Source organism: Solanum dulcamara, chromosome 11 (genome assembly GCF_947179165.1).
Source record: "Solanum dulcamara chromosome 11, daSolDulc1.2, whole genome shotgun sequence".
NCBI lineage: Eukaryota > Viridiplantae > Streptophyta > Magnoliopsida > Solanales > Solanaceae > Solanum > Solanum dulcamara.
This window is the reverse complement of record NC_077247.1, coordinates 6,352,412-6,379,037: the sequence shown is the minus strand read 5'-3', so window position 1 is coordinate 6,379,037 and position 26,626 is coordinate 6,352,412. Positions and strand designations below refer to the sequence as shown.

General features: G+C 37.7%; 1 protein-coding gene and 1 pseudogene across 3 annotated transcripts in view; both read left to right on the top strand.

Moving 5' to 3' along the window:
• Positions 1-11,643, top strand: part of LOC129872961 (uncharacterized) — a 41,972-nt gene extending 30,329 nt beyond the window's left edge. For all 3 annotated transcript variants that reach the window (XM_055947921.1, XM_055947922.1, XM_055947923.1), the window contains exon 11: positions 11,435-11,643. In XM_055947921.1, coding sequence (XP_055803896.1) covers positions 11,435-11,513 — 79 coding nt within the window. In that variant the 3' untranslated portion in view covers positions 11,514-11,643. The remainder of the gene's footprint in view (positions 1-11,434) is intronic.
• Positions 11,644-25,385: 13,742 nt separating this feature from the next.
• Positions 25,386-25,505, top strand: LOC129875425 (5S ribosomal RNA; annotated as a pseudogene).
• The last annotated feature ends 1,121 nt before the right edge of the window (positions 25,506-26,626 follow it).

Below are 26,626 nucleotides of genomic sequence, written 5' to 3'. Positions count from 1 at the left end.
TTTTTAACCCGTTAGGGCTACCCATTTTAACCCGTCAGGGATACCATTTTCAACTCGTCCTTCATTTTAAAGCGTAGGGCTATTTTCAACAAATATCGATGTCAAGCAGTAGTCTCTCTTTGAATGCCCAAAAAAGTTTCACTGACAAAAACTATCAGATTTGGTCAGTGAAAATGCAATCATATTTTATAACCTATGCCATGTATTGTGATGGAAGAAAAATACTTACAACAACACTTTGCAAATCGTACAATTGTCCAAATAAAAGCATTTTCAAAAGAAGTTCTACACAAAACAATGTCTTGGAAGATGTTTTTGAAGCACAAAATCAAAAGAAGAAAAAGAAAGAAAACGAGAAAGATCAATATACAAAATATGTGCAAGTTCAAACATAACCAAGAAAAATTCAACATATCAACTGCTAGAGCAAAAGTTGAGGAGAAGCAGTTTTTAAAATTGCAGTAACTAAAGCAAAGGAGTGTTGAATTTGCTTTTAGTTACTGCAGTAGTTTTTAGCAAAATAAATTGTTTAGTTTAAGATAAATTTGAATTTTGAATTTTAGTTAAGTTGTTTGAGCTGTTGAGATATTTTTGGTTGTTTTAAATTTCAAATTATGCAGATTATGTGTTTTATGTTGGCTATTTAATGCCCCTCAATGCTTACTAAAATTATTGAAAGCTATTGAAAGTCATTTCAATCCATTGTGAGAGTCATTTTAACCCCCTTTTTGCTGCCCATAAAAAAACCAACAGAGTAAATATTTGTACATCAAAAGCAGAACAACAAAATGCATGTAAGTTTAATCTACTGTATATTGCAGCTACTGTTCTTAAAACATCTGTCATTCCTTTCTCTCCATATAGTCCACTAGATGCATGCAGGGATGATCCTCCATCTGTCTTTGTTTTCTAGCTCCAAAGCCAGCTTCCTCCCAACTGAAAAGAGTCTCATCAATCCTACCAGGCATTATCCAAGAGATGCCTCTGAGATTGAAGAAAATCTGCAACAGTTGGTTAGTGATTTTATAGTGTAGAAAGAGATGTCTCACTGTCTCTGCATCCTTTCCACATAAAGAACATCTATTGCATAAAGAGATTCCCCTCTTTTGCCACATTGTCAAGAGTCAAAACAGCCTCATTACCTAAAAGCCAAGTGAAACATGCCACTTTGTGTGGCACTTTGGCTTTCTAAATGTGCTTCCAAGGCCAGTTAGTATTCTGAGTACCAGTTTGGTTTGTCAGCTTGTATACCTTTGCTGTGTCCATGCCACCATTAGTAGTCTTCTCCTGTCCTATCGGGTTTTTTGATTACTTAGTTTAGAGTTTCCGATGCCTATATGATAACAAAACGTCAGAAAACTAGGAGATCATTTTGGGTCTCAAGCAAACGTCTCTTGTTGAGAAAATCTTACCCATCCTATGAAAGCTCTAACTGAATTCTGAGATGTTTTTTGAAACTGAAGTATAATTTCTGCTTTCTGGAGTAAAGATCATCCGATGCTATTAAAAGCCATATTTTTCCATCGAGCAAGGAAACATAGATGAGGGATCCTTGCTTCACACTGGTGAAGCCAAGCAACTTCAATGAAATGTGCTCTTCATACAGTAGGTCGGGAAGGGATGTTTTTTTTTTCATTTGACTTTAAAAGGTTAAAGAAAATTAAAAAGACAAAATAGGGCCTTTTGCTATCTAAGAAATTGGATTCTTCTTTAGATAATGCTTTTGTGTTCTATTTATAATTTTATAATGAAATTTTGTGGATTTGCATCCCGTAGATCTCATCAGAGTACAATTCAGGCAATAAATTGGTGTCCTTTACATGTTCTTTGCCATCCCTAACCATAACACAGTGAGCCTACCAAATCCAAAAAATATTATCTACAATTTTCTGTTTATACCAACAAAAAAGATTCACTAGACATCTAGACTTTAGGACAGATGAAGACATTGAGATTCCTCCGAAGCATATCAGGTTTTCTCTCTTTCCGTAGACACCAAAAGATTGTATGTGAAATCATCTATCAAATCTGTCTGGAGTCTTTGGCTTCCCATGGACCCCAATCGTATAAATGCGTCCGTTAGGTAAGCCAACCCATATTCCCCAGTCATGATGGCACCTACCAAAACTCACCGGTAGGTAATCCAACCCATATTCCGGAACGGTAAGTAATGGGCCTAGTGGGCAAAAATCCAAAACAACGAAAATAACAACACAATAAAGAAATAAACGGCGGAAGAGAGGAAATGACATAAATATATACAATAAAACAAGATCCAATCCCATGATCTGGTGGACGAAGGTACAAAGCTATTAAAAACGAGTACAAGTTCCAAAACAAGCAAAATAAGCATTTACTTGTCTCGAATACAAAAGACTTGCCAAAAACTATATATAGATGGAGATGAGTCAAACTAGAACGCCATCAGCTCACCCTCGATCTCCAGATGTCCCGCTGCAATGCATAAGATAAACATTGTCGACTGGTGCTCAGATCTGCATCAAGAAAACAGATCCATAGTGTAGCACGAGTATCAAAACAACGGGTACCTAGTAGGCATCATAGGCTAATTGAGCTTGGAAAGTAAATACATAAAGTAAAGCGAGAAGTAATATGGTAACAAAGAGGCAAATGAAAGGAACAATGACGATAAGCCTAGCTATGCACCTCAATAATCTAACACGGAGCGGGACGATAAAGTAAAGCAGCTAACTATAACCTAATTGGACCCCCATAAGCCCAGAAGTTGCACTCGCGCGCAATTTGAATTGAAAATAACCCAAATGGACTCCCTTAAGCCCAATGAGTACACAGAAGAGCTAAAGCTATTCCTAACTAAGATTAGATATATTCTAGGACTGAAATAGCTGATCCAGGACTCGTGCTGCGGCGAAGGCACCTCGAAGAACCCAAAAAAACACAATGTTAGGACTCAAACCCGACTAGTAGATATGTGCTCGGACCTCGAACCGCGGCTAATATAGCAGTCATTACCTCAAACCCGACTAAGAGCAATGCGCCCGAAACTTGAATTGTGGCTAAAGAACGGTCAGGATTTGAACCTAACTCAAAACAATCCCGAAAAAGCCCACAACCAAACGTCCATCATCATAAAGGAATTTCATGGATCGAATCGTACCTCGGAGTCACAATGGACTCACTCCAACTCGAAACCCAAGTCCAAATCCAAAGAATCCAACAAGGCCTAAAATCATACTTGAAAAACGTTAAGGCCATAACATAGGGAGATTACAGATGAAAATCTATTAAGGGCAGAGTTGTTATCAAGCTAAGGCTTCACGCTATCAGACCTAAGTTTGCTACATCAGTCTACCGGGAGCTAGAACTGTTTGAATCAATGTCGGAGGATTTTCCTAAGGCAAATGGCTCCAAATAGCAATTTCTAAGGCAATCACTAGTCTAATCCTAGACTAAGGCCAATAATAACTCACAATGACAATACAACATACATAAAGCGGAATTTCAAAAAACTAATAATACATAAAGCATCAACATGGCATGATAGGCATCATAGGCAAGATAAAACATGCTTAATTCCCTCGAAAGCACCCGAAAATGTTAGCTAAGGCAGGGATATTCTCCACGAATCAGAAATCATGCCAGAAATCTCCAAAATCTTGCTAAACACCATGTAAATACTAATACAAGCGCAATCTAAGATCAGTAAACTGTAGCCTACCTTGAAGCCGATCACGCGCGCTTCAAATTCCACTAAATCGGAGCTTTATCCTTTCGAACCATCTCCGATTGTTGCCATACTATCAAATTAATGGCGTCAATACGATCGAAATGATACCTATATTGCACAATAATATCATAGACCCAAAATCTGGTCATAAATGAGTCTGTGGGCTCCGCGTGCGGAATTACGAAACTAACTCCATGAGGCCCAAGTAGCTCAAGGAACTTGTGTCCAAAAATTGGGCACAATCCGAGCCCAAATCAATACCAAAACAGCCCATACGAGTTAAGAGAATCAAAACCACCATTTGAGGGGTTAAATGGAGGTACTAGACAAGAAGTTACCGCAAATTCGAGTCCACAAATGATGAGAAGACATTATACTTGGATTATGATTTTTAAACATCTAGCTTTTTCCTTTTATAGTTAACATAAAATCTCTTCATATTCTATATACATTAATACAATTAGAAACATTAAACTTTACTAAATTCGTTTATCTTTCCTAGATTTAAATAATAAATATGCAAAGACTACACTTTTTAGTTTCCTAGATTTAAACTTTTGAAATTCTTAATTCAAGTATTTTTTTTCTTTTTTATGGCACATACTGCAAAATACTCTCTAAAATAATAAATATTTATTTATCGATAAATAAATATTTTATGCATTTATTGATAAACTAATAATCTCAATAAATGAATATGTTTTTCTGGTCCCAAGCATATGCATTTATAGAGGTTTTATTGTATATTGCCAGTTAAATAACTTTTGCGAACGCGGACTCCAAGCTGCGAATGCAGTGGTCAATTAGATTGGGTAAACACTGATCCTTCTCCGCGAATGCTAGACCCTGTGTGCGATCGTGTGGGTCGGGGCCCCATTACTCCGCGAACGCAGTGCCAAGCCCGCAAACACAGCTCAAGGCCCGCGAACACAAAGCACAAGTATGTGGTGCGCCAACATTGGCTACACCAGCTCAAGTTGGAGTTGGCGACATTCCCCGATGGGAGCTGGGATTCATTTGGAACTCCGTGCACACAAACAAACAGTGCTACCCCACCAAATTCGACATTCTAGACTCAACAGAGATGTCGAAACTTCCATCAGAGGCTGTGTCGACTAAATGTGGGCCCACACCCAAGGCTCTGTTTTAGCCATAAGCCACAAGGCTATTTGAAATGGGCCTGGGAGCCTCAAGACCCGAACTAGGGGTCCTTCTACACCAAACTCGACCTTCCAGAGCTAACGAACATAATTGCATTTTGAGGTCGTTTTCTTGTAGTTTTGACAGTCAACCGTTCAAACTTCAAAAATTCCAAAACATAGAAACTTGCATAAAATCCAAACAAATGACCAGATGATCAACTGTCAGTCCCAACAAGTCATAGATGACTTGGGGTCGCTATAAGAAAGCTCTAAACACTAAAAATACATTGATATAGAGAAAATGACTTAGAGGGTCATTACACCAAACTGATTTAAAAACATGTTCCAAATGTTCTTGCAATTGTGCAGTGGAGAAATAAGTGCAAATGTCTTATGTTTCTTCATTTCACAGGTAATACCTGCTGCACAAAATCATTCCTCTTCTTCTGAGGTGATCTTGTGTGAGACAGACATTTAGTGCGGCTATCCGTGTAAAACATGCTAGTTTTACCGGAAACATTAGTTTTCCAGATGATTTTCCAGGGCCATTTTCCATAAATCTGTTGGTAAAATGCTGTAATTTATTGCATAGTTATACTGATGAGGTAGCTTTTGCATTGCTGCCCCAATTCATTTTGCCTCTCCTTCGCAACTCCATCTGCTGTTGAGCTCCCAATATTGTTAACTCCTGAAAATAATATTCTGTGTGCTCTTTGTCCTGCATTGAGCTGTTGTTGCTTGAGAGTCTGCTACAAACTGGAAGAAATCTAGATTATCTTCTTTTAGAATGGTATTGCTCAGCCACTTATCATGTCATAGTCAGGTGTGCCTCCATCACTAACTTCAAAGGAAATGCAATTACTGAATTACTTCATAGTTTGTTGATATGTTTCTAGGGAGCAGTGCCATGTGGAGTACTTGATATTCTTGGGTGCCAACGACTTTCTTCCCTGTCATTGGCAATTACAACTTGTTTCCATTGTCCCATTCTCATTGTTGTATCTCCACAACCATTTCATAAGTAGACTTTCTTGTGTGCTGCCAATTTTACTCCTGTTCCTTCATTCTTTTTTGGTAATCTACTTTGTCCCATTCCACCAGATTGAATTTGTATTGACTGTTGTTGCCATCTCATTAGAACCTCTTCCTGATTTGGTCCAGCTTCGTCAATACCTTACCGAGAATAGGGAATAATGACATAAGGTATGTGAGTTTGCTGTCCAATGTGATGTTGATTAGAGTCAATCTTCCATCCATTGAGAGGTATTGCCTTTTCTAGTTTGCAAGTCTTTCAAACTTTTCTATGATGTTTGGCTTAACATCCCCATAGATGACTTGTAGCCAGTTGGAATATCATCGACAAACCCTTTTGTCGCAAATTCGAGTCTTTCCGGTTGCATGTCGTTGTGGTATCCATCCAGATAGGGATTGTGAACATGAAATCTCCTGCATCCACTATAACAGAGGTTAGAATCCTGTCTAGGTGCCTTTAATGCAAACCCTAGCCCACCACAAATGGTGTTTAGACTGGTCTTCTCCTGTCTTTAGCCAGCCCTGCATCTCTCCCCAACTTCTTTGAAAGTGTTCTGCAACCACAGGTGGAGCGGCAAACCCAGTAATCTAACCCAAACACAATCTGGTTGAACATTTTCGGAAATGCACCCTCCTGCTGCTGACGACCAGTCAATTTTTAACTCCATGTTCTTCCATCGCGACTGCCTATTTTGATTCTTTGGGTCTCTTCTCTTAAGGGAAGTTCAAAGAGGAACCTAAAACCATTTGTTTAATTTTTTGTGTTTAAGGACGAGTATGGAAAAGTATAGGTAGACGAGACCCTCATTAAACAGAGATGACAGTCCTACTTTCATAAACTCTTGAATGAGGAAGGGGATAGAGAGATTGTGTTGGGAGATTTGGAACATGCAGGGAGGCCTCACGATTTTGGGTGTTGCAGGAGTATTACGGTCGAGTAGGTTAAGGGTGTTGTTCATAGGATGCGCTGGGGAAGAGCGACCGGACCTGACGAGGTTCCTATGGAATTTTGGAAGAGCGCGAGCTCGGCAGGTTTAGAGTGGCTGACTAGGTTATTTAATGTCATCTTTAAGACGGCAACGATGCTCGAAGAATGGAGGTCGAGCATAATGATCCCTCTATACAAAAAAAAGGGGATATCCAGAGTTGCAACAACTATAGAGGTATCAAGCTTCTAAGCCATACTATGAAAATGTGGGAAAGAGTGGTGGAGAGGAGGGTAAGGAGAGGCGTGTCTATTTCAGAGAACCAGTTCGGATTTATGTCGGGACGCTCAACTACAGAAGCCATCCATCTTATGATGAGACTGGTGGAGCAGTATAGGGAGAGGAAGAGGGACTTGCATATGGTATTCATCGACCTAGAAAAGGCCTACGATAAAGTGCCATAAGAGATACTATGGAGATGTTTGGAGGCTAAAGGTGTACCTGTGGCATACATTAGGGTGATCAAGGACATGTATGAGGGGGCCAAAACCAGGGTAAGGACAGTCGGAGGCGACTCATAGCACTTTCCAGTTGTGATGGGGTTGCATCAAGGATCAACTCGTAGTCCGTTTTTATTTGCCTTGGTGATGGATAGATTGACGCAACAAATTCAGGGTGAGGTGCCATGGTGTATGTTTTTCGCGGACGACATAGTCTTGATCGATGAGACTCGTAGAGGAGTTAATGCTAAGCTGGATGATTGGAGACAGACCTTGGAGTCTAAAGGGTTTAAGCTGAGTAGGACCAAGATAGAGTACTTAGAGTGCAAGTTCAGTGAGACACCTCAAGAGGTTGGCACGGAAGTTAGGCTTGGTGACCAGGCCATCCAAAAGAAAAGTAGTTTCAAGTACCTTGGGTCTATTATGCAAGGCAGCGGGGAGATTGACAATGATGTCACACATCGTATTGGGGCAGGGTGAATGAAATGGAGGCTCGCTTCAGGTGTGCTATGTGACAAGAAGGTGCCTCCACAACTTAAGGGCAAGTTCTACAAAGTGGTGGTTAGACCGACTATGTTATACGGGGCAGAGTGTTGGCCAGTTAAGGTATCTCACGTTCAAAAGATGAAAGTTGCTGAAATGAGAATGTTGAGATGGATGCGTGGGTATACCAAGAGTGACAGAATTAGAAATGAGGCTATTTGGAACAAGGTAGGAGTGGCCTCGGTGGAAGACAAGATGCGGAAAATGCGACTGAGATGGTTTGGGCATGTGAAGAGGAGAGACACAGATGCCCCAGTGCAAAGGTGTGAGAGGTTAGCCATGGATGGTTTCAGAAGAGGTAGGGGTAGGCCGAAGAAATATTGGGGAGAGGTGATTAGACAAGACATGACGCAGTTACAGCTTACCGAGGACATGACCTTAGATAGGAGGGTGTGGAGGACCCATATTAAGGTAGAAGGCTAGTTCATAGTCTCGTTATTCTTCCTTATTAGTAGGCGTATTAGCGCACTATAATTTCCTGTGGTCTGATGTCTATTATTATTTATTACTTTCATTACTTTCTGTACTTTGACTGCTTTATCTTATCTGGGTTGCTTTCGTTACTTACTTTTCTATATCGCTTTGAACTTCTCATTCTTATCTGACTTCTTTTTTTGATTTTATTGAGCCGAGGATCTTTTAGAAACAGCCGTCCTACCTTGGTAGGAGTCAGGTCTGCGTACACTTTACCCTTTCCAGACCCCACGTTGTGGGATTTCACTTGGTCGTTGTTGTTGTTGACCTTATTATCACACAAGACTCTATATGTGATCCTTCACTTTGTCCACCACGTACCAATACGATGTGTGACATCATCGTCGATCTCCCTATTACTTCGGTTTAATGACCCGAGTATCAAGCCTCACTTCTACGCCATCCTTATGTGTTGCATCACTGAACTTGCACTCCAAATACATTGTCTTAGTCCTGCTCAACCTGAACCTTTAGCCTCCGGTGTCCGTCTCTAAACCTCCAACCTCACATCAACTCCATTGTGAGTCTCGTTAGTCAATACTATGCATCTGCGAATAACATACACTATGACAACTTAACTTGGATATGCCTTGTCAATTTGTCTATCACCAAGGGAAATAAAATGAGCCAAGAGTTGATCCCTAGTGCAACCCTATGCTGATTGGGAAGTTCAAAATCTCCTCCCACTATCCTCACCCTTGTCTTGGCTCCATTGTATTTGTCCTTGATCGCCCTAGTGTAACTCTGTAAGCCACAAATACACCTCTAGACTTTAAGCATCTCCATAAAACTTCCTTCAAGGTTTCATCGTAAGTATTCTCTAGGTCAATGATCACCATTTGAAATTCCTTCTTCCTCTCCCTATACTGCTCCACTAGTCTCCTCACTAGCTGGATAACTTCTGTAGTAGATCGCTCTGTTATGAATCCGAACAGGTTCTCAAAGATAGACATATGCCTCCTCATCCTCATCTCCATTACCCTCTCCCGCACTTTCATAGCATGGCTTAGTAGTTTAATACCCCTATAGTTTCAATTTTCAATATCAACCTTGTTTTGTACCATGGAATAATTGTACTTCACCTCCATTCTTTGGACATTTATTTTTGTATTAAAGATGATTAAACAACCAAGTTCGCCACTCCAAACCTTCCCTACCTATGCTCTTGCAAAACTCCACCGGGATCTCGCCAGGCTCGGTCGCTCTTCCCTTTCTCATCCTACAAATAGCACCTCCTCAACCTTTATACACCTACAATGCCTACAATCACGCAGTCTCTCAGAGTTCTCCAAATCCCAAGCACAAATGTCCATGTCGCCCTCTTCATTCTAGAGTTTATGGAAGTATATTTGTCATCTCTATTTAATGAGTGCCTCATCCACCAATACTTTGCCTTCCTCGTCATTGATGCACTTAACTTAGTCTTCCTCTCTCTCGCCTTGACTAACTTCTAAAGCTTCTTATCCCCACCTTTGTCCCTTAGTTCATATAAGCTGTTGAAAATTGTCGTCTTTGTCGCCGTAAAAGCTAACTTCACCTTCTTATTCACAACTTTATACATTTACTTATTTGTTCGCTTAACCATCTCATCCTTACTCTCCACCAACTTCGCACAACAACCTTTTTAGTTTCCACTTTCTCTTGGACTTCTCCATTCCACCACCGATCCACTCGATGTCCATTAGAGTTGCCCCTCGAAACTCTAACACCACTCTAGTTGCTTCCCTAATGCAACTAATTGTCCTATCCCACATACTATTAGCATCCCCGTTGCTCCTTGAGGCCCCATCGCCATTAACTTCTCCCTATCTCCTGAGCATTGGCAGTAGTCAAGCCACTCCATCTTATCCTAGGTTGGTTATACAAAGTCCTCTTCTTCCTAATCTCCAAATCCATCGCCAAGAGTCTATGTTGGGTTCTAAGATTCTCATTCGGGATAACCTTGCATTTCTTACAACGGCCTCTAACACCCTTCCTAAGGACCAAGTAGTCTATCTGAATCTTAGCTACCGCGCTACGGAAGGTAACCAAATGGTCCTCCTTTGAAAAACTCAAAAGCTTTAGCAAAATCTAGAAGCGAGGCTCCTCATTCAAGAGTCAAGCCCATCCTAATTCATGATTTATCCGATGTTGGTCCCCATCTTATATTATTCAATGTTGACGCTTCAGATATCCAGTCCTAGGGCAATCCTCATCTCTTGAACTAGCTTTTGGGTTTAATTAGGCCAAATTTCTCATTTCTTATCACTTAAGATACGTTGGGTGTGATGTATAAATGGATATAATCATGGAATAAATTTGTAATACCCCTTAATCCATTGTTTGGTTACAAAGTTTGTGATAAATTATCCCAAGGTTAATAATTAGTATTGGGATAAGTTATTCTTCCCCCTGGGTGAAATAATAATCTCGGGATAACTTATCCTGGGATAAAATAGTTAAAATGACAAAAATACCCCTCGAACCTTTTTTATACATCACTTTTCACATCTTTCACTTATGAAGGGTATTTTTGTAAACAAACAACATTCTTAAAAATTATGCAATACATATTATTTTTGATACAACAAACCAAACATTCACTTAGAAATAATACATCCCATCATAACTTGTCTTCAGACCTGATCCCTTAGAATGTGATAATGAATTGCAAATTTGCGTCCATGATAATTTAAAATTGTGGTGTTGCAAGAAAGAAAATTCTTAACTAGTATTTCTGCAGTAGGACTTTGTGAATGGTCTGATGGAAAATAGAGAATATACAAAGTTGAAGAAAGTGTTCATAAATAGCTTTTTTGTGTCGTTCATATTTCCATTTGCTCAAGTTTTCGATCAAGCTCACCGTGTCTAAGGTACGTACAGAACTGCGGAAAAATTTCCAACTTTTGGATTATATCGTGAGATCCATGGTACAATATAGTTCATGATTATTGGATCTGTTTCATCGTATAATCAATTCCACTTTGAAACTAAAATCTGTAGAGTTCCTTTCCCCTGTTAGTGATTTTGCTGTAAGAAATTTTGTTTAAAAAAAAATAGAAAGAAGGAACGAAGAGAAAATTGCATATCTAGTCTTCTCATAGTTTTAACCTTCCGTCTCTGATGCAGATTTGAGAAGCTCCAGGAGGATGCCTTTACCTACACTTTCATACTCAAGGCTCTCAACATGCTAGGCTCTGATCAATAATTGATGAAATCATGTTGATATCCTCCTATATTTTCAACAATTCTTAACATTAACTATTTTCTTAATTTTGGTTCAAAATCTGATCTTTGTACTCATTATATCGACTTTGATTGGCTTCAACTATTTTCTAGACGTTTCTTAACACACACACACACACACACACATATATATATATATATATATATATATATATATATTCTTATGATTAGTTTTGGTTCCAAATCTGATGGTTGTCCACATTAGTTTTTTCTTTTTTCATCTAATTTTGTCTAGAAGTATTTATTGTTGCCAATGCCTTGTTTTGTTTGTTGGATGTGATTGATCTCCAGAGTGGGTTTAGAAAATGCCTGTGATGTCATGCTCTACTTCAAGTATATATTTATACTCTAAACCATCAAACTGTCTTATTCGAAATTCTTGTGATTGAAAACGGTAAGTTTGAATTGAAGTTTTCCCCAATGTTGGTGTTACTTGTTAAGAAAGGTGGGAGATCTGAGAAAGAAACATGACAGTGTAGTGGGATATATATATATATATATATATATAATGGGTGGGGTGGGGGGTGGATGTGGGTGGGGGGTAAAGATAAGATTAAACAGAGATGTTATGAATTCATTGTATTCATTAATTGAAAGGGATGTGTCCCCTAGATATACATGTATGCGGTTATACTTGTCTAACATATCATATTAATACTCTCCTAAAGAGATGTAACATTTGATAATTTCATACCATATAAAAGGGATGTTCCTCATACTTTATAAAGGCAGAAAAAAGAATTAACAAAGGCATTCTTTTCTATATCGTCTCCATTTTTTGTTCAGTATTGGTATATTTTTCTTATTTCATAACACATTATTAACACGACTATCTAACTTTATAGTCCATGTAAAAAGAAATTATTTTTATTGCCCATGTAAAAAGAAATAAAAATAATGGATGAAAGAAAGTCTTGCAGTTATTAAATACTTTGGCTAAAGTTGTAACTGATGGAAGCCAATTTTGATCTAGATCAAGCGCATGAAAAACGGTTGGATGCTCTAAGTTAATCTTATTCTCTCAATTAATGCCATTTATTAACTTATTTTTTACTTGTCTCAACACTTGTCTATTGTCACGATAATTTTCATCAAGTTTCAAGTATCCTAATTTTAGCATGAAAGTGCGTAAGCATGAAAATATATGTAAATTATCTAGAAAAATGACATGAGAAATTTCATTGTAAGATTTTATAAAGTTATATGATAGTAGATCTGGATAAACCTTTCTACAATTATTAAGTGCATTTTAGAATCGTTGATAAATAAAATCTACAAATTAAGATGAAATCAATCCCGGTAAAGCTAATCGCTTATATATTTCTACTGTATATGTAGCTCAAGTATCCTCCTCCTCGTGTATTTTTATGTGATTTTAACAATTATAATACAAAATATATGATTCTGGCGTTGTTAAATGTTATTTACATTATTGTAAGAATTAAATGATCAAAGACTGGCAATAAATAATTTCATAAATACTTATTATGAATAAGCATTTAATTTTATAACTGTTAAATTTAGTGATAATACATGTAAGGTATTATTAATTAACAGTTGGTTGTTGTGATTCCTAAAAGTGAATATTTTCAATGGTTGCTATGTTTATAATTTGTTGAATTGCTCAACTACTTCTGGAAAAATATTATTTGTGTTATAATATAAACTAAATTTACCAAAATAAGACGGAGGGAATAAGGGAGAAGAAAGGAGAAAACAGAGGAGGTAATTATGTTTTTCGTGTGTATCTGCACTTCTTTACATTGCATCTTTGGGCTATATTTATAGCCAAAGAAATTATTAAAGAAACAAGTGGAGAAATTAATTAAATGGCAGTGGACTTTACTTTACAATAAAAAAAAGTTATCAAGTGGACAACCACTTGCCTGTTAACACTTTCCCTTGGATGTCTACGTGAAATATGTCTCGTTAAAACCTTACTAGAAAAAACTCAGTGGAAAAAAGCCTAATTAAGAAAAAGAGTACGCATATCTGTTAATACGCCTTGAGTGCTGCCTCATTAAAAACCTTACTAGAAAAATCCAGTGGGACAAAACCTTGGTTAAGAAAAAAAGAATGCAACACGTATTTTACTCTCCCCGATGAAAGCTTCATTTGATATTTTAGATACGGCGCATTCCAATCTTATATCTTAGTTTCTCAAAAGTTTACGTTGGTAATGACTCTGTGAATAAATCTGCAAAATTATCACTTGAACGAACTTGTTGTACATCAATATCACCATTCTTCTGGAGATCATGTGTGAAGAATAATTTTGGTGAAATATGTTTCGTTCTGTCTCCTTTTATGAAGCCACCTTTCAATTGAGCTACGCATGCGAATGGTCTTTGAATATAACTGTGGGTACTTTGATATCATTTTCTAGGCCACATCTTTCTTTAATGAACTGTATTATCGATCTCAACCACACACATTCTCTACTTGCTTTATGAATTGCTATTATTTCAGCATAATTTGAAAAAGTAGCAACAATGGACTGCTTTGTAGATCGCCATGATATAGCAGTTCCTCCGTGTGTAAACGATAGCCTGTCTGAGATCGAGCTTTATGTGAGTCTGATAAATAACCTACATCTGCATAACCAATAATGTCTGCATAACCTTTGTTAGTATAAAACAAACTCATATCTATAGTACCCTTCAGGTATCGCAAAATATGTTTGATACCATTCTAATGCCTTCGCGTTGGGGATGAATTATACCTTGCCAGCAAATTCATAGAATATTATATCAGGCCTGATTGCGTTAGCAAGGTACATAAGTGCACCAATAGCACTAAGATATGGTACTTCAGGACCAAGAATTTTTTCATCCTCTTCTGGAGGTCGAAATTGATCTTTTTCCACTTAAATGATCAAACAACCATTGGAGTACTTAATGGATGTGCTTTGTCCATGTAAAATCTTTTTAAGATTTTCTCAGTATAGGCAGATTGATGGACAAAAACTCCGTCTGCTAAATGTTCAATTTGCAGACCTAGACAAAGTTTTGTCTTTCCAAGGTCTTTCATTTCAAATTCTTTCTTTAGATATTCAATTGCCTTTTGGACCTCTTCAGGGGTTTCAATGAGATTTATGTCATCAACATAAACGGCGAGTATAACAAACTCTGATTCTGTTTTCTTAATAAAAACACATGAACAAATAACATCATTAATATAGCCTACATTTATTAAGTACTCACTTAAGCGATTATACCGCATGCGCCCTGATTGTTTCAGACCATATAATGATCTTTGCAGTTTTATTCAGTACATTTCTTGGGACTTTTTACATGCTTCAGGCAATTTTAATCCTTCTGGAATTTTCATGTAAATGTCATTATCAAGTGAACCATAAAGGTAAGCTGTAACCACATCCATTAGATGTATATCAAGATTTTTATGTACAGTTAAACTGATGAGATATCGAAATGTTATTCCATCCATAACAGGTGAATATGTTTCTTCATAGTTGACCCCGGGTCTTTGAGAGAATCCTTGTGCAACAAGGCGTGCCTTGTATCTTACAATTTAATTTCTCTCATTTCGTTTTCACACAAAAACCCATTTATAGCCAACTGGTTTGACACCTTTAGGGGTCTGGAATACAGGTCCAAAAACCTTACTTTTAGCAAGTGGGTCTAATTCTGATTGAATTGCCTTTTGCCATTCTGGCCAATCACATCTACGTCGACATTCTTCGATGGATTTAGGCTCAAGACTTTCACTATCTTGCATGAGGTTAAGTGCAATATTATATGCAAAAACATTATCAACTGTGAGTTTCGATCGATCTAAATTTATCTCATCACCGGTAGAACTAATTGAAAGTTCTTCATTCACTTGAGTCTCGGGTTCACTGATTTCTTCAGGAATATCAGGATTAATCAAATCTTGACCTCCTTCAAGAGGTTCTTGTGTAGTATCATCTTTATTATTTTTCACGCTTCTCTTTCTAGGATTTTTATCCTTTGAACCCAGTGGTCTACAATGCTTCTGGCGTATTTGGGATTCAGAAGCTATGATACTTTTAGATGGTTCTTTTGGGAGATTAATCCGGATAGGCACATTCACTGCAGGGATATGTGACTTAGTTATCCGTTTCAAATCAGCAAATGTATCTGGCATTTGATTTGCTATTCTTTGTAAGTGGATGATCTTCTGGACCTCTTGCTCACATGTGCGGGTACGTGGATCAAAATGTGATAGTGATAAAACTTTCCACGCAATTTTTTTGTCTTTTTTGGGTTCCTTTTTCTCTCCCCTAATGGCGGAAAAATTATTTTATCAAATCGACAATCTGCAAATCGAGCAGTGAATAAGTCTCCAGTCAACGGTTCAAGGTATCGAATTATGGAGGATGAGTCAAACCCAACATAGATGCCCAACCTTCGTTGAGGGCCTATTTTTATACGTTGTGGTGGTGCTACAAGCACGTATACTGCACAATCAAAAATTCTTAAATGGACTATATTTAGTTCATGACCAAATACTAATTATGACGGAGAGTATTTATTATAATGTGTCGGTCTGAGACGTACACGTGCTGCTGCATGTAAGATAGCATGACCCCAAACAGTAATTGACAATTTTGTTTTCATTAGTAGAGGTCTTGCTATCAATTGTAGGCGCTTTATAAATGACTCTGCAATGCCATTTTGAGTATGAACATGAGCAACAGGATATTCAATTTTTATCCCAATTGATAAGCAATAATCATTAAATAGTTGGGATGTAAATTCTTCAGCATTATCAAGACGAATGGCCTTAATTGGATAATTTGGGAATTGCGCTCTCAATCTTACTATTTGTGCTAACAACTTCGCAAATGCCAGGTTGCGAGATGATAACAGGCACACATGAGACCATCTAGATGATGCATCTATTAGGACCATAAAATATCTAAACAATCAACTAGGTGGATGAATATGTCCACATATATCTCCATGTATACGCTCTAAAAAGTCAGGATATTCGATGCCAACCTTCAGGGTCGATGGTCTGAAAATTAATTTGCCTTGATAACAAGCAACACATGAAAATTCATCATTTGTAAGAATCTTCTGGTTCTTTAACGGATGTCCAGTTGAATTTTCAAGAATTCATCTCATCATTATTGATCTCGGATGACCTATTCGATCATGCCATAGCACAAATGTATTTGGATCACTAAACTTCTGATTTACGATCATATATGCTTCAATTGCACTAATTTTTGCATAATATAGGCCAGAGGACAAAATTGGTAATTTTTCCAAAATATATTTATAGCCTGAGACACTCTTGGTTATACCAAGATATTCAATATTCATTTCATTTAGTGTCTCAACATGATATCCATTTCTGCGGATATCTTTAAAACTTAACAAGTTTTTTGGGGATTTAGAAAAAAATAGTGCATCTTCTATAATAATTTTTGTCTCCTTAGGCAGAATTATAGTAGCTCTTCCGAAGACTTCTATCATTTTTGAATTACCAGAAATTGTAGTAACATTTGCTTTTCTTCTAAGTAGGTTGAAAAAAATTTCTCATCTTTAAATATAGCATGAGTTGTTCCACTATCAATTACACAAATATCCTCGTGATTGATCATTGATCCAAATAAAATTTGAGGCATATCCATATTCTTCTTCAAAAAGGAAAGAAAGTGAATATTATAATTAATACATGATTCATTACACAAATTTTACTCGGATTAAAAAATACAAACATAGTATTTAGTACAGATAAATAAAAAAAATTATATATTATTAGTCTTATCAATATTCATATTGTCATCTGGAAAATTAAAGAAGTCAGCTACATCAAGGTGCATAGGCTCTATATTATCTTCAGAGATAAAGTTTGTCTCTGGATTATTTTCTGCCCTTTTCAGGGATGCCTGATATAGCTGAACAAGGTGCTTTGATGAACGGCAAGTCCGCTATCAGTGCCCCACACCTCCACATATATGACATATGCTTTCTGAATTTTTCTTGGATAAAGCTTCATGCTTTTCACTCTTCTTTTTATATTGCTGATTATTTCTTGGTGCTAGCCGAACATCATAATTAAAATTTCTTCTTTGACCATGACCACGATTGGGGCCATGACCTCTTTCTCGTTGGTTATATTTTTCCTGATTCACTTAAGATAAAGCAAAGAACGAACGGACCAACTATCATGATTTTTTATTAATAATTCATTGTGGCGTTCAGCAATCAGAAGGTGAGATAGTAATTCAGAATATTTTAAAATCCTTTTTTGTGATATTGCTGCTGTAGAAGCATATTTGTGGGTGGAAATGTGGAGTATGCTTTTTCTTGTTAATCCTGCTTAGTGATTTCTTCTCCGCATAAATTTAACTGAGTTATAATTCTAAACAGAGCAGAATTATATTCAGTTATATTTTTGAAATCCATTAATCTCAGATTTAGCCAATCATGACGAGCTTGTGGAAGCATGACCAACTTCAAGTGGTCATATCTTTCTTTTAAATTTTCCACAATTTAAGGGGGTCTTTTAATGTGAGATATTGTAATTTTAGCCCCTCGTCAAGATGGTGGAGGAGAAATATCATGACTTTAGCACGGTCTTGATTGGATGCCATATTGTCATCTTTAATGGTGTCTTCCAGATCCATTAATTCTAAATGAATTTTAGCATCAAGTGCCCATGATGAGTAGCCTTTTCCAGAAATGTCCAGAGCCACAAATTCAAGTTTTAAAATATTTATCATTTTATGAAAATAAAATTAAATAAAACTCTTACCACTTTTTGTTACCTTAAAAAAAATAGCTGGAGCTTCGTGCTGATAACGTGTTATAATATAAATTAAATTTACCAAAATAAGACGGAGGGAATAAGGGAGAAGAAAGGAGAAAACAGAGGAGGTAAGTATGTTTTTCGTGTGTATATGCACCTCTTTACATTGCATTTTTGGGCTATATTTATAGCCAAAGAAATAATTAAAGAAACAAGTGGAGAAATTAATTAAATGGCAGTGGACTTTACTTTACAATAAAAAAAGTTATCAAGTGGACAACCACTTGCCTGTTAACAATTTGTAATTTTTCTAATTATGTGGAAAAATTGTAGCTCACAACTATACAAGGGAAGTATAAGCTTTGGAAGAGTTTTGAATCTTTTTGGCTTTTAAGATATTACATACAACGAAAAAGAATAAAAAATATTATTGAACTATCGAAATTGTACAATAATGCCTTTTGTTAATAGTTTGGTTAAAAAATGTCTATGTTTTTAATAGTTTGGTTCAAACATTGAGAATGAATGAATATTGATATGCATAAATATGTGATCAATTATGATCCTGAAGCAACATTTATCAAAAATAAAATGTTATGAGATAATTTTACACCTAGTTATAGCTACACAAAATGATGTTCCATTCCTTAAAAACGTAAGCAAATGATTAAATGAATAACATGCAATGCAATGTAATGATCAAAGACCCTATCGATATACACCCCTGCATAGTGACATGTTGTGAGCCGGGACTTAAGGTCACAAACTCATATATCATGTCCGAACTTGAATTGGTACTTTCATATATCCTGCCAAACTCAAATTGGGGGCTTACGGTATATATGTGCCCGTCTTGAACAGTTTTTAAACATTTTTGTATGTATTTTAAAAAGGGCAGTCTGGTGCACTAAAACTCTAGCTATGCACAGGGTCCGAGGGAGGGCCCGACTACAAGGGTCTATTGTAGGTAGCCTTTCCTTGCATTTCTGCCAAAGGATGTTTCCAAGGCTTGAACCCATGATCACCTGGTCATATGACAACAACTTTACCATTTTTGTATGTACTCTAACTAGGACTTAAAAACAATATAGGTTGCCAAAACTCAAACTGGGTCTTAAATCAATAATGATTTTCAAAATGTTATTTCCATAGTACCAATTCAGTGATCCATGAGAATGAATGTGTATGGATGATCACGATAATAAAGAAAATTTAAAAAGCAACTAGTGTATATATATATATATATATGCCTTTTTCACCAAAATTTTCATGGGCTACAAGTCATCTGAATAATAGACTTACATTTCATCCTTAGACTGATGGACAGGCCGAATATACCATTCAGACACTATAATATGTTATAGGCCTGTGTTATTGATTTTGGGGGTAGCTGGGATGATCATTTGCCACTTATCGAGTTTTTCTACAATAATAACTATCATTCTAGCATGCAGATGGCACCGTATGAAGCTTTATATGGAAGAAAATACAGGTCACCTACTGGTTGATTTGAGGTTAATGAGACTAAACTAATAGGCCCAGACATGATTCAACAAGCTGTGAATAAAGTGAAACTTATTCAAAAGAGACTATTAGGGGCCCAGAGTTGATAGAAGTCATACGAAGATAATCGACGTCGACACTTAGAATTTGAAGTTGGGGGTTGGGTGTTCTTGAAGGTGTCCTTGATGAAGGGTGTAATGAGGTTAGGCAAGAAAGGGAAACTTAGCCTGAGTTACATTGGGCCTTATCATATTGTTTGTAAGGTGGGCAAGGTTGCCTATTAGTTAGATCTACCATCTGATTTGGAAGTCGTGCACCCAATCTTTCATATGTCGACGCTTTGCAAATGTATTGGTGATCCTTCTAAAATATTCCCCGTGGATGATGTCCAAGTGACAGAGGAGCTGTCTTACGAGGAAAACCCTATAGCTACACTCGATCGCCAAGTCAGAAGGTTACGTACCAAGGACGTGGCTTCTGTCAAAGTATTGTGTCAAAACAAGAATAGAGAAGAAATGACCTGGAAAGCCGAAGAGGAGATAAAGAATAAGTAGCATCACTTGTTCCCGATACCTAAAGGTACTCTAAACCCCTAAATTGGTTATATCAATTAATAAGAAAACTATATGTGACAACTATTACAAAGACTTCCCAGAATCCTTGTAAGACCTTCTGAGGCTAGTTAACATTCGAGGATGAATATTCTAAAGGGGGGAAGGATTTTATATCCCGTACTTTTTGTACATTGGAATGTTTTTAAGCTTCTCTAAAGCTGTCATGTGATCCATGTTATCCATGAAGTTATCAAATGATCCTAAGGAATGGAAAATGTAACGCCCCATATCTTGTATAGACTAGTTCTATGTGAAGTAGTGATGGTTTGAAATAGGTTTGGAAGGATTTGAAAAGGGTTCGAGGCCAAATAATTTGTCACAGTAATCGACCTACTTGCTTAAGATACTGGTTTGGATGTCTTACATAATTAAGCTACTTGAGTACACATCTAGCTTAAGTAGCACGGATCACATAGGTTCTTAAGGTAAGACTAATTGCTAACCTACTAAAAAGAACAAGTGGGTGATGCACCTACTTCAAGTAGGTGATGCACGTACTTCAAGTAGGTGATGCACCTACTTAGAATGTGTGGACTGCATTTAAATTAAAAAAAGGCAAGTAGGTGATGCAAATACTTACAAACTTGTGGAAGGAATTAAGGAGGTGATGCACCTACTTTCTTAAAGTAATGGACAAGTGTCACGACCCAATCCTGTAGGCCGTGATTGGGGTCCGATCTGGACCCCCGTATACGTATCTATCAGTTGTGGTCAAGTCGAACTGTAATTAACATAATACCATAAAATAGAACCCTATTGGGTGATAACATTTTCATAAACCAGTAGCCTCTTTCATTTGGATCACATCATAAAAGGGCTCGTAAGCCGACAAGGCTGTCATAACATAACAACTGTACCATACATTATGTAGACCCAGCTGAACCAACTAACATACACAACCCACATATACATGTATGCAGACCTTTAACAATATTAGTGACAACATATGGCGGGACAGGGCCCTCGCCGTACCCCTAAATAACAAAACAATACTATAACGGCCAGTGCCAAAAACTAGGCCCCACTACAATGGAGCCTTTTCCAGCTGAGCTGAGAGGAATCCTAAGCTGACGGAATCCCAAAACCTGTATTTTTACTTGCGGGCATGAAACGCAGCCCCCCCGAGAAAAGGGGACTAGTACGACATATGTACTGAGTATGTAAAACATAACACAATATGACTGGAGGCATATCTGAAATAGAGAAGCAGGGGATAAAATATCAAACCAGAAACCTATACCTAGGAAAGTAAAATCATGCATGCTCAAATTTTCAATATAGCTGGCCCCATCAAGGATCTGGTGAATCATATCTGTAGAACCATCACCTCCTTATTACAACACATCATCACATCATCACATATATACATACGTATCCGACCCTCTAGTGAGGGTGCGATGAACAATGAAGTGAAATTGTGCATGAATTCGATAACCAACCCGGGACTCGGAGAAGAAGTGTTACAGTATACATGAGTGGAGTAGTGGGAAACAAAACATAGTTTAAATTATTATGTGAGACTCAATGAAGTCATCAAGTGAACCATTACATAGAGATCAGGTAGGAAGTGTCTGACGTATACCCTCTAAATGTCACTAAGGACTATGTAAAAAGGAGTTTTGGAAATCTTAGACATATACCAGTGTGAAATATCTTATAGAATTCTAAGCATTGGTTATCTCAGAGCCTTTTTTTTAGAAGAAGAGTTTTGTCTAATCAATCACTATACAGTCACATAAAAGACTCGAGGAATAAGAGTTTATCTACTTTAAGAGTCTTGACATCCAGAAGTGATCAAGAATCCTGAAGTCATATTCAGAACCTAAGAATGAAATTTCCCCAAAGCTTACATCATCTCTAGTCTATATCTAAGACATGACAAAAGAAGAGAAAAGACAAGCTTTACATACTTATGCCAAAAACATGCTAAGAGAAAGCTTCACATACCTTTTACGGGTTAATCGCGTTCAAGCTCGCTCCGTTACTCCTTTAACCTATTTAACATAAAAGTGATACTAATGTTAGTAGTCTTCGACTATCCAACTTGTAATTCTATCACCAACCACTCATAGGAACCAATTCCTTATTTGCCTTTCTCGACTAGTCCCGAGTAGTCTATTAGTTAGCTAGAAGTTAATAGAATTTGGGCAACACCTCCTCTATAACTTCAACATTCCCGAGATTCCAACGGTGTCAAAAACCACACTAATAACAACAACCATCAGCATATATACAATGAACTCGCCTCAATATTACAAAATACAACCCCAAACAACTCATTCAAAACTACGATATCAAAATAGGGTTTTTAGTCTCTTTTTCATAAAACCTTTAACTACGCAAAGTGGAGGGTCATGTGGATGCAAACAGCAGCACCCACACCCAATTTAAACCATATTATAGCACCTTAACTCACCACCACACGACCAGCAGCCACACACCACAAACACAATGCACTATTTGACTTCAATTTAGCTATGACGACTTCAATATAGATTGTTTCAAACGTCGGGCATTTACACGGATTTTTTTATACTTCCAGCCATGTATAAGGTGTATAATACACTTCATAAGAACCCAATAAATTTCAAATTTAAAGAAAAAACCTTACCTTACCCGAAATTGGCTAAAACTCGCCAAAACTCGCCTTGGAACTTCTCTAAATATGCTGAAATTATGCAAACTGCTTGTTATCCATTTGGTGATTCCCCAAACCATAAATTTATACTATTAATAACCTTATATCATCATGGTATATCCTAGATAATTAATTCACGAAACGAAATCAGAAACCTACCTTTTTCCTCCCTTAGTCGCCACCCTTTTCTCTTAGCTTTAGGTTTCCTTTTCTTTTCTTTTTTGCTTAAGTTTTTTGGATTAGAAATGACTTAAGAGTCACAAAACAAGTATATGTAGGCTTACCTAGGAGGTGACATGTGGCATCCTCATAGGGTGACACGTGTCCAGCCCCTATTGGGCCACGTATCCATGTCATGCCCCCTAGGCTTCCACGTGTCTTTGGTGGGACCCACCCCCAAGTAGGTGGGTCACCTACTTGAATCCAAGAAGGTGGGTCACCTGTTTCCATGTGGTACCCTCCTATGCTTCCACGTGGTGCCTCCTCTTGCTGCCACCTGTCATTCTCCCCTCTTCCGTGTGAGTTCATAATGTCATCTTATTTTAAGAGCCTATGTCATTCGTGCTACATAAGCTTGGTATGTACTTAAGTAGCTCAAGTGTATAAGACTTCTAAATTAGTAGTTTACGTAGGTGAATCGCATCTTATGACTCATTTCTTGGCCTCCAACTTTTTCCGGATTCTTATGACTCTATTTCCAACCTTCTCTATTATGGGGTATCGCATTCTTCTTTCCTTAGGGTTGTTCGATGTGTGTGGACAGTAGGGGTCTCATGGCCACTTTCAAGAGGGTTAGGAACATGTTTCAAGATTCAAAAGTGTGGGGTGTAATATCCTTCCCCCTTTAGAACATTTGTCCTCGAATGTTAACTCGGCTTATAGGGTTTTACGAGGATTTCGGGGGTTTTATATAATTGTCGTCTCCCAATTCAGTTAGGAGGTTAGATTACCTTTGGTATATAGCAAACAAGTATGCATATCTTCTCTCTATCTCCCTTTTGACTTCTCGGGTCATCCTCTTTCTGGTTTTTGTTTTACCACAATATCCCGATGGAAGTTATGTCCTAATCCATGATCTCCTAATCTGTCGATCCAGGGTGGCGATAGGCTGCTCTTCGCAGGATAACTCCTTTATTATGTTGACTCTATCCATGGAGAATATTCCATAAGGGTTTACTTATACCGTTATGGGACATTGGTGGGTGGAAGACTAGGGGTACTATTTTTAAACCAGATAGTAGGGCCACTTTGTAGGCACTTTGCCTATTCCACACATGGTCTGGTAAAGACCAATATATCTCGGACTTAACTTCTTCTTGCTGAACTTCATTACTCCTTCCATGGGCAACAACTTCAAAGACACTCAATCGCTCACTTAAATTTCCAAAGAGCGATATTGATTGTCTGCATATAGCTTCTGTCGATTTTGAGTGGTTAATAACTTTCCCTGAATAGGCTTTACATTATGTACCACTTAGTAAACCACATCTGGGCTTATTAGTCATGCTTTACTAACATTAAACTAGCCAATTGGCGACCTACACTATCTGCCATACAAAGTCTCGTATGGGGCCATCCGGATACTAGAACGATAGTTATATCATAAGTACTCCTCAAAGGTGGTAGGCAATTATCCAAGCCACCTTTGGGGCCAATCGCATAGGCCCGCAACATATTGTCTACCATGTAGCTAGTAGACCTAGTCTGTCCGTCAATCTGAGGTAAAGTAGTATACGAAGGCTTATCTGTCTTTTCTGTTTCTTCGTGGACTGACCTTCGGTAGTTAACTGTAACTTGGGATCCTTCGTCTGGGATAGTAGCTATGGGGACTCCGTAAGGTTCTACCCCCTTTATCCTATAATTTCACACCATCTCGGCTGAGTAGGCAACCTTTGATTGAAGGAGCATGGGCTAATATCGTTATTCTGTCAGTAATATTCCCTCCAGAGTCATCTATCCATGGAGTGCGAAGTGAGTCCTATAGCCAAGGTCGTATTGTGGAATCTTTGACCTTGTGTATTACTTCTTGCCTTCTTTAAATGACATTAACCGATACCCTTATCTTTTGGGTTTTGCTTTTTGTCCCTCAGAGGTGGTTACCAAGTGGTGTCGAAATTCCCTTACCCATTGGCCCATATAGCCATTTCGTGGTTTGCCTATCATTAACTGGTGCTACGTTGAAGAATTATGGCATATAAGTGCACCATCGGTTAATAATCAGCTAATCCTGCTTGTGTTGCTCTAGCCTTTTTTACAATTCCCTTAACGTAACTTATAATACTCTAGGTACATAATCTCATGTCATTCCTCTGCCACTAGTTTGGGTTCTTCCATCTCGCGCGATCATACCAGTACTGATGCACTAAGGTCCATCAGAATTTCGAAGTTAAGCGTGCTTGGGAGAGAGTAATACTGGGATGGGTGACCTCCCTGGGAGGTCTTCATGTCGCATTTCATTGCAATCCTTACAATAATATGCGAGGCACTCAACTTAGTCTAAGATTTACCTTAGCATCGTCTTACTAGTCTTCATATTTCACCTTGCCCTTTTTCCTATTATCTTGCAATCGGTATAGGGGTAGATCTTTAGTTCCACCATGACCATGTCCCTTTTTGGTCATTTGATTTAACTTCTCCTATTATATTCACCCCTTTTCATAAACACCCATTATTAGGGTCTCTACTAATGGTTTCCCGTACGGTCTTAGTTATCATGGTTTCTATCCATTATGGCTGGCTTTTAGATCTTGCTAGCTCGTTCCAGCATGGGATTTCCTTTGAATTTTTAAGTGTTCACATTAACACGTTGTAGTGTTAGTTGGTTTTACCTCATACTTGTATGTCTCATATCCACTTCCCCCCTTTAAGGTGTAGCCATGCCATTGTCTGTTTATTTTCAGCCTTCCAAAGGCATATAAGTCTTTTCTAACATATCTAGTATATGCATCTTACCTATACCTTAAATTACCTATGTGTGAGACTTTAACATAATTACAAGGTGCTTATCATCGTTTCAAACTTGGTCATAATACTATCTTAATCCCGAAGGGATACCACTTATTCTCCTAATAACTTTACAGTGCAGCGGTTGTTTTACAACCCTACATTCCTTATCCTTGGTTATGCATCTGTCGCAACATCCTTTGCGACCAACTCTATAGCCATCATTTTGGCTCTTGGTCTAGCATGATGTCATTATCCTCTATAGCGTCTGAGTTATTCGATATCCTTTCATTGCTATGCCTTTTTCTTTTTATACGCACTCACCTTCTAGCATTATGTCATTCAAGGTCTTGTTAAAACTTCTTAACACTACCTTACATAGCATTCTGACTTCTATCCAATTATCGACGACTTCTAGATCTTCCTAACTTGGTTCAGCAAGGGATCTTATTGAAGTTTAAGCATCAATCTCAAATATGTTGCCATATCAATTGCCTTCATATTACCCTTGCAGTTTTCTCATTGACTTCCCCCCTTTAGAGGGTACTTCTACCTTTATCTGCTGATACCTTATTCTACATCTCTTTGTCCAGACTCAAATCCGTCCGATCTCTTTCCCCAATCTGCCTGGTA